We start from the raw sequence: 8,385 nt of genomic DNA on the forward strand, positions 1-8,385 counted from the left end.
TATGCATTCGTGTCCCAAAAAAGTGGGTATGATTAGTGTAATTAGTGACTGAATGGTTGCTCATGGACGGATGTATGGATGGGTTTTCGATGTTTTAATTGTGTGAAGTTTTGTGTGCGTGCGTGTTTGTGTGTGTGTGTGTGTGTGGCGTGTTCATACTTCTCAAATTCTAAACTTTTAATTCTTTTCTGAAACAGAAGAAACTGAAATGCATCCTGTGCACTAGAGAAGGCCACCACTTCAGGGCATGCCCCGATCAGATGTGTTTCAGGTGCAGCAAGCCAGGCCACACACTGAAAGATTGCAAGAGGTCCCACAGATCCTGGTGCACTAGGTGTCATGCCGGCGGACATTTTGAAGAGGTGCTCAAGGGGTATCCAAGGGGTACTTTGGGGGTTTTTTCAGAGGGATCTTGTAGTTTTTTTGGGGATATTTTGGGAATCTTTGGTTTGTTGTTGTTGTTGATATATTGAGTATTAATTGCATTTACAACTAACTAACAATTCAGTGGTGTTCAGATGTCTGGAGACAGTACCATCTGACGGTGAACAAGGGAGAGATAGTGAGGAAGAGTAAGAGGAAGGGGGATGGCAAAAATGATAATAATAATGTAGATATCGAGGTCGTCTGCAGTTGTTTCAACTGTGGTAGCTCTGCTCATTTTGGATACGTAAGTTGATTGATTGATTGATTGATTGATTGATTGTTTGATGATTAATTAATCATCTAGATTCAATGTTTGATTGATTGATGATTAGTTGATCTAATGATTTTTTTGATTGATTGGCCGTTTGATATAAGGATTTGCAATGAAACAACCATCTCAATTATATTAAATTGACTATTTCTGGTTTAATTAACAACATTGCTATTATATATATTATTATTATTTATTGTTATTGTTGTTATTTATTATTATTATAATTAAAATTATTATTTAGTCGTGCAAGCAGCAGAGAATGGATAGCAGGCAGGCCATATCCTCCATATTCATAAGCAAGTACGACAGGGTCGCACCGACAACAACTTCAACAACTACTTCTACCTTTCAGAACAGTGTTAACAGTTGTAATGCAGGTTTGTCTGTGCGTGTGTGTGAGAGTGTGTGTGTGTGTGTGTGTGTGAGTGAGTGTGTGTGTGTCTGTTAGAGATTTCTTTGTGTTTTTTTTTTAAAAGAAAAGTTTATTTTATGAGTTTATGTAAAATTAATATGAAATGTAGTTGTATTGGTAAAAAGGTAAAAATATTTTTGTAAAATGTTAGAAAATGTATGAAATGAATTTAATATATATAATTATGAAATATAATAAATATATATATATATTATTTCAACTGGAGATATCAAACAAAAGGATGGTAAAGCCAAGGTAACGACCAACATGCTCACACCAACACCATCCTACATTAGCAAATCTAAAGATAAACCCACAAATATGGATGGTGGTGATGATGGTGGTGGTGGTGAGGAAGACGACGACGATGATGATAGTGATAAATCTTTTAGGAGTAAACAACCTGGACGAAAACAAATTCTTAAACGACCACATTCTAAAAATCAAACCCTACAAATGAAATCAGATCAAACATTTGACAGTGGAAACCACAGAAGAGCTATTAACACATTTCAAACAGCAAAAAACTGCGCCAGAAACAAAGATTTAAAAGTGGACAGGAGTTTAAACGTATATAAAACTACTCTTAGTCGTACCCTTAAAAATACAAACTCACAATCATCCTCTATGATAGAACCTCTGCACATAAAATGGTCGACACTTCAGAAGTCAAGCAGTGAAGCAGATTTCAAGTTGAAATTGTTTGCAGATGGGGATGAACTCTGTGATCATTCAAAAGCTACTGGTAATAGTAATAGTGATACAAATAATGGTAATAAGAAATTGTCTAAAAGTCAGAGCTCCCAAAATTTTCAAAAAATTTCTGATTTTGAAAGGTATTTTGATTCAACTAATTTTTTCTCTGATGTTTAACGAAAAATGTTTTAAAATTTATTTGAAAATATTTAATATTTCGTTTAATTACGCTGTCAAATACACCATTTTCTAATCATCAATGAAAAAATGCGTCACCCCAGGTCTATTATCAGCAGACCACTGACCAATAGCAAATCAAAACTCCGCCCACTTGAGAAGACTGACTTGCCTTTGGCTGTTGAAAACATGACAGAGGAGGAGTTACAAGATGCCTTCTATGGCGAGAGAGAGATGAAATTAGCGAGGAGAAAGGAAATTAGGAAGGAGAAAAAAAGGCAGAAAAAATTAAGTCAGTTGGTTTTTTAACTTCATTCAATCATTCATTTATTTAGTTATTCTTTCATTCATTCACTCATCTCTTCAATTTTGCATCCAGATGCTTCCATGCCTGCAAAATTATCATCAGCCAATCAGACGCCTGGTATGCTGGCAACTCCTTCCCTGACGAATAACGTCACTTCTTCCAAAAAGAATGCCAAACTAACTGGCGATAATTCTAAACCCCAGAAGTCCTCATCGACCAATCAGAAGAAGGAGAAGAGGCTGTTGAAACCGCCCACACCGAGTTTTTTACTGCCGAATATCTTACAGCAAACCGCAAAATTGTCGCCATTTTTTAAAAAACCAAAGATAGTGAAAAATTTCTTGGACTATACGGAGGATAATTTAAATAGTAATAATAATAAAAATAATAATAATTTTAGTGGCAATTACATCTCTCTAAATGATGGCAGTGATAATAGTAGTATTTGTAATAGCTCCAGGCAATACAACAGCAACAACAACAATGTTGTCAACAACAACAACAACTTTGTCAACAACAACAGTTATTGTGTTCGTCGTAGTATTAGTAGTAATGACATTAATAATAGTAGTTGTCAAAATGATGTTGATTATCGATGTTTTCAACAAAACAACAGCAACAACAATAACGACAATTCTAGATACTACAATAACAATTTTGACAGCAGTAGATATAACAACAACAGACAAAACAACAACAGATACAACAATTGTAATCAGTTTAATGATTGTAACAACAATACTTTTAATTCTCAAAGAAATAACAATAATGATGATTATAATAATAATATGAAAAAGCTTGGTTATAACAACCACAAATTCAGCAAAAACATCAACAACAACAGTTATAACAACAATAATAGCGTTAATAATTACAGCAGAAGCAAAAAGTACATTAATAATGGTGGTTTCAATGATTTAAGCTATGAGGATGGTGATAATAGCAAGGCTTGTATTACAACTAGCAGAGGATTTAGATTGCCATTCTATAAAAGATTTTAAAAACATTGTGTCTGTGTGTGTGTGTTTGTGTGATTATTTGTGTATTTGTAATAAAAATGTTCATAGTTCAACTGATGATTAAGTTATTATTTTTTCCTTGAGTATATGTATCGTTATGCGCGTGTATGTCCTTGTGTGTATGTGTGTGGGTATGAATGTGTGTGTGGGTGGGTGTGTGTGAATACGTATGTATATATGTGTATTTGTGAATAGGTATGTATGTATGCGTGTGTGTACGTAATTCGAATTGCATAGTAAAATTTTGTGAGCTTAAATATGTCTCTTCTTGAATGCAATTTTAAATACTGCATGATTAATAATAATAATACAAACTATGATTGTTCAAAATAATTAAAAGATAATAATTATAACTTAAAATTAAATTAAAATTAATTTAAATTAGAAAAAATATTTTATTCTTACAACAGTAAAAAAAGCCTGTTAAGATTTTGTGTTCGTTCGTTTAAGTTTATTTAGTTTCGTTTGGTTTGATTTACTTACTATGTTTTATTTATTTTATAGTAAAATACTGAAAAAATAAAATAAAGTTTTTTGTGTGAATTTTCGGCGGCGTCAAAGCGAGGAATGTTTCGCGTGAACTTGCAACTGGATATGTACCAGAACTGTCCGAGAAACCCTGACGTCGGGTCGTTGTCTGTTAAGGTAAATCTCATTTAGATTAAAATCACAAATTTTATAACTAACAAAATTTAAGAAAAAAGTTAAAAAATGAATTATCTCCGTTGTGGAGTAAGTGGCAAGATGAATGAAGTGTTGTAAGGTTGAGGTGATCAACGATCTGGTGATGATGAGGAGGAGGAGGATGGTGAGGTGTGTCTCGTTAACGCGCTAACATCATTGCTACCTTTGCTATGCAGAATACGATGGAGCTGTGTGAATGAAATGTGGTGACGAACTTGAAATAGATTTCATCTCGAGTGAAGTAGAAACAACCTCAAGCAGGCCTGCTGCTGCTGCTACTGCTGATGTAACTTCGAAGTCGAGTCGCGGTTCATCTGCCTGAGATTGATTCTCCGAAACGCTTCAAACGACGACAGGACTGCAAGCCCCGCAGATCCATTCTATCGGTACCGGATATCAACAATACCGGCTAACGTGAACCGATATCGAACCAAATATCGAGTAGAATGAACTCGGGGGCCAGCAAATCGTACGGACCAACCCCTAGCGTCCATGGACGATTGCGAGGCTGCTTTGGCCCGCAGATTCAACTGACCAGGTGTCTCAAGGCCCGCGAAAAGACCTCGAAGTTACGAAGTAAGCTTAAGGCTGTTTTTGCTTCACTCTCGACAAAATCCATTTCCAGTCCGTCGCCATTGTGACGCGCCCGCGCGGAAATGGATTCAGGAACCAATGTTGTCCGAATGAAAACTGACAGACCTATATATAGAATGTTTTGTTACTATAAATAGATGTTGTGCAATAGGAAAGCAAGCACGCTATTGGTTAGAAGATTATAATGCAATTGATCATTGGCCTTTCAAAAAGTTGCTCAAAATTGTGCAATAGAATATAACTAATATCGTGCAGGCAGTAATAAATGGTAGAGCGCGCTTTATAATTATAAGGAGCAGAAATTGATTCGTGTGAGGTGTAATTAAAATTCGCATAAATATATTCTTTTATTCGAACATCATATAATTATTACTTTTAATATCACAACGCATCGTTAACAACAACCATCGTCTTTGGCAAGGTTCTCGCACGTACAACACAAACAGAGCACATTAATTAATATTTATCATGAGCTAAGATAAAAATATACTTCAGACAAAGGCACCCGCACTCGCTTGGACATGAATTTCGGTAAAATATTTATAGTTCTTAGAGGCACAAAATGTTCGTTCTTTCATGTCATCAACTTTTTGCGATTCCAGAACAATAATTATTGATTATTATCGACGAAAAATGTTATGATCATCTTAGCCGTTCAAACATGTAATTTGACTAAGAGGTTGAATATCATCTCGATGAAGAATTGCTAGAGAAAATTCAATGGTAACCCGTTTTATTTTAAAGCTTGTATTTCAAATAAATTTTTTTCAAAATCATGAGTTTCTTAAATCGGTTTGGCTTCGGTCGAACAATGGATCAATTATTTGGCTATTTTTGTATTTTGCCGAAATATTTTTATTATCCCATCAACAGATGGCAGAACTAAAAGGCTTATTGAAAGTGTTGAGATTCAAAAATGAAAAGCTTGAGAGAAGTTTTAAGAATCTCAAAATATGTTGAGTTATCGTTAAGTGGCCCAAAAATAAGTTAATTGTTTGAATCAAAGTTATTTATTAAATCACTCATCACATAATAATAAATTAAATAGTCCAAGTTCTAATGTAATTCTATTTCTACATTTGGGACGCACTGTACGTACTATCTATCTGATCATCACATTTCTAATTTCTTTCAAATGTTTGTCGCTTATGAATAAAACTTCAGGGAAGTAATACCGATTATTTCTCCATCTCTCTTTCTCTCTCGTCTTTTCTTTCTCTTTTCTTTCTCTCTTTCCATCTTTTTTCCTATCTCCACCGTTCCTAGCACGTGCATTGTCACCTGAACCTCATTTCATTCATCCAATTTTCCACCACCAATCATTCTCTCATTCTTTGATCATAACAAATGTATATATATATATATATATATAATATATATATATATATATATGTATAAATATATATAACAAATGTATAAATGCTTTTTCATCCTTTATTATTAATGGCACATCCTCTGCATTAGCTTCGTATTGTTTTCTGAAACATAACACCTCAGGCGATGATGATGATGAGGAGGAGGAGGAGGATGATAATGATGGTGATAACAATGGGGTGGTTGCGATGGTGGTGGCGATGATGACGATCGCGTTGGTGATGACGACCATCACTAATGGTGGTTACGTTTTATGATGTAGAATTAAATTCACCGTTAAATTAAAATTTCTAAAATCAAAAAGTAGAGAGAGAGAGAGAGAGAGAGAGAGAGAGAGAGAAGAGAGAAGAGAAAAAAGATAGAGAAGTAAGATTGTAAGAAGAGGAAGAATGAGTGAAGAAACGGAAAGAAGAAGAGAGAGATTGGGATGGAAATGGTGAGGGTATATTAATGTGATATTCCGAACATCTGTTCATGCTCTCAACTGGCTCAGATTCTTAGATTTTATTTCTCTCTCTGTCTCTCTCTCTCTCTCTTTTTCTTTCTCTCTCTTTCTTTTTCTTTTTCTCTAATACACATATACATACAAACGCACGTACACGTACATACAAACGTACATACGAATGTACGTACATACATACATACTCGCTTGAAAATACAAATCTCTGAATTGAAATAAAGAGATGGAGGAATGAAAGTATAAGCCGTTGTTTCTCCATTCAACATAGGGCGTATGTATGTGTGCGTGTGTGTGCGCGTGTGTATGATCGTATGTATTTTTGTGTGTGTATGTGTATGATAACCGCTCAATTACTTTTTTTTGCAAATTATTTTCTAATTAAAATAGTTTTTCAACAAATTATCGAAAAATACTTTAAAAACTCGATTTAAAAAGTTACAACCGATGTAAGTGAAAGCGATTTTTGATAGATGGAACCCGCTACCGGGCTCTGTTAGCAACAACAAGCACGGTCCTTTGTTGGCATTCAATAATGCTATTCCAGTTTTAACACACAGCACCACAACAACCTAATATACGCAAGTATGTGTGTGTACGTATGTGTGCATATATACGCGTTTGTTGGTTTGTATGAGGTGTGTATGTGTGTTTATGTTTGACTATATATATGTGTGTGTGTGTGGTGTGTGTGTGTGTGTGTGTGTGTCCTCTGTATAAGACTGTTTCTTTATGTTGATTGAGGTAGTATAGTTATATATGTAGGTATGTAGAAAAATTGTATGCTTTATACGTATTTGTGTATTTATGTATTATTGTTTTGTATGTTTGCATGTAGATATGTATGTAAGCCTGTATGTGTGTGTTTGTATGTTTGTTCTTGTATGTGTGTGCAAGCTTGTTGTCTTCCATGGCATGTTTATTCGCGTCTGAATCAGGCTATTGCACCTGAATACATGTTTTATTTGAACGTATGCGTGGATGTATGTGTTGATGTATGTGTGTACGAATGTGTGTACGTTTGTCTGGATGTATGTGTGGATGTACCTGTGAATGTATGTTTGTGTTTGTATGTAGGTATGTGTTTAAGTTTGTCTTTATATGTTTACTCATTATGTCTGTATTATTCTGCTTTTATATTAAACCATGCATTAATGTTTACTTATATGTATACTGTACTGAATAGCTTATACATGTGTATGAATGTGTGTGTGTGTGCGTGTGTGCGTGTGCGTGTGTGTGTGTGTGCGTGTGTGTGTGTAATTATAGTTGAATTTGCATGCACGCATAATGTAAATAACTCAACAACTCAAAATTACACACATGTTCTATCATATTAATGCATTCACACAGCACATGTGTGTGTGTGTATTTATGTATGTGTGTGTTGTGTGTGTGTGTGTGCGTGTGTATGTGTGTGTGTGTATCTATTTTGAGTGTGTGTACGTGTTTATGCAAGTAAGTGTGTAAGTGTGTGTTCATAGAAAAGTTAACTAAATTCTTCTTAATTGATATTTAGAACAACAACAATAGTAGTAATAATTTAAACAACAACAATAATAATAATAAAAAGAAGATGATGAAAAAGAGAATTTGGCGATTCTGTTTAAATTCTGTACCGAATCATTTGTATATGTATATATGCCGTGCAAACGATGAGCTATTTTTAAAGTTCTATATATGTATGTATGTATGTATGTATGACTATATGTATGTATGTATGATATGTATGTATGTATGTATGTATGTATGTATGTATGTATGTATGTATGTATGTATGTATGTATGTATGTATGTATGTATGTATGTATGTATGTATGTATGTATGTATGTATGTATGTATGTATGTATGTATGTATGTATGTATGTATGTATGTATGTATGTATGTATGTATGTATGTATGTATGTATGTATGTATGTATGTATGTATGTATGTATGTATGTATGTATGTATGTATGTATGT

The 8,385-nt window shown here is 34.1% G+C and overlaps 1 protein-coding gene across 1 annotated transcript in view; it reads left to right on the top strand.

Annotated features, from left to right (window-relative positions):
- Positions 1-3,293, top strand: part of HELRODRAFT_182354 (hypothetical protein) — a gene marked incomplete at both ends in the record, with an annotated part of 4,387 nt that extends 1,094 nt beyond the window's left edge. The window contains 7 exons of the mRNA XM_009032627.1: positions 1-22; positions 198-395; positions 509-670; positions 942-1,077; positions 1,339-1,948; positions 2,090-2,277; positions 2,365-3,293. The exon at positions 1-22 is cut by the window's left edge and continues 130 nt beyond it. Of these exons, the coding sequence (XP_009030875.1) occupies positions 1-22; positions 198-395; positions 509-670; positions 942-1,077; positions 1,339-1,948; positions 2,090-2,277; positions 2,365-3,293 (2,245 nt within the window). The remainder of the gene's footprint in view (positions 23-197; positions 396-508; positions 671-941; positions 1,078-1,338; positions 1,949-2,089; positions 2,278-2,364) is intronic.
- Positions 3,294-8,385: the final 5,092 nt, after the last annotated feature.

Source organism: Helobdella robusta (assembly GCF_000326865.2).
Source record: "Helobdella robusta unplaced genomic scaffold HELROscaffold_85, whole genome shotgun sequence".
Lineage (NCBI taxonomy): Eukaryota > Metazoa > Annelida > Clitellata > Rhynchobdellida > Glossiphoniidae > Helobdella > Helobdella robusta.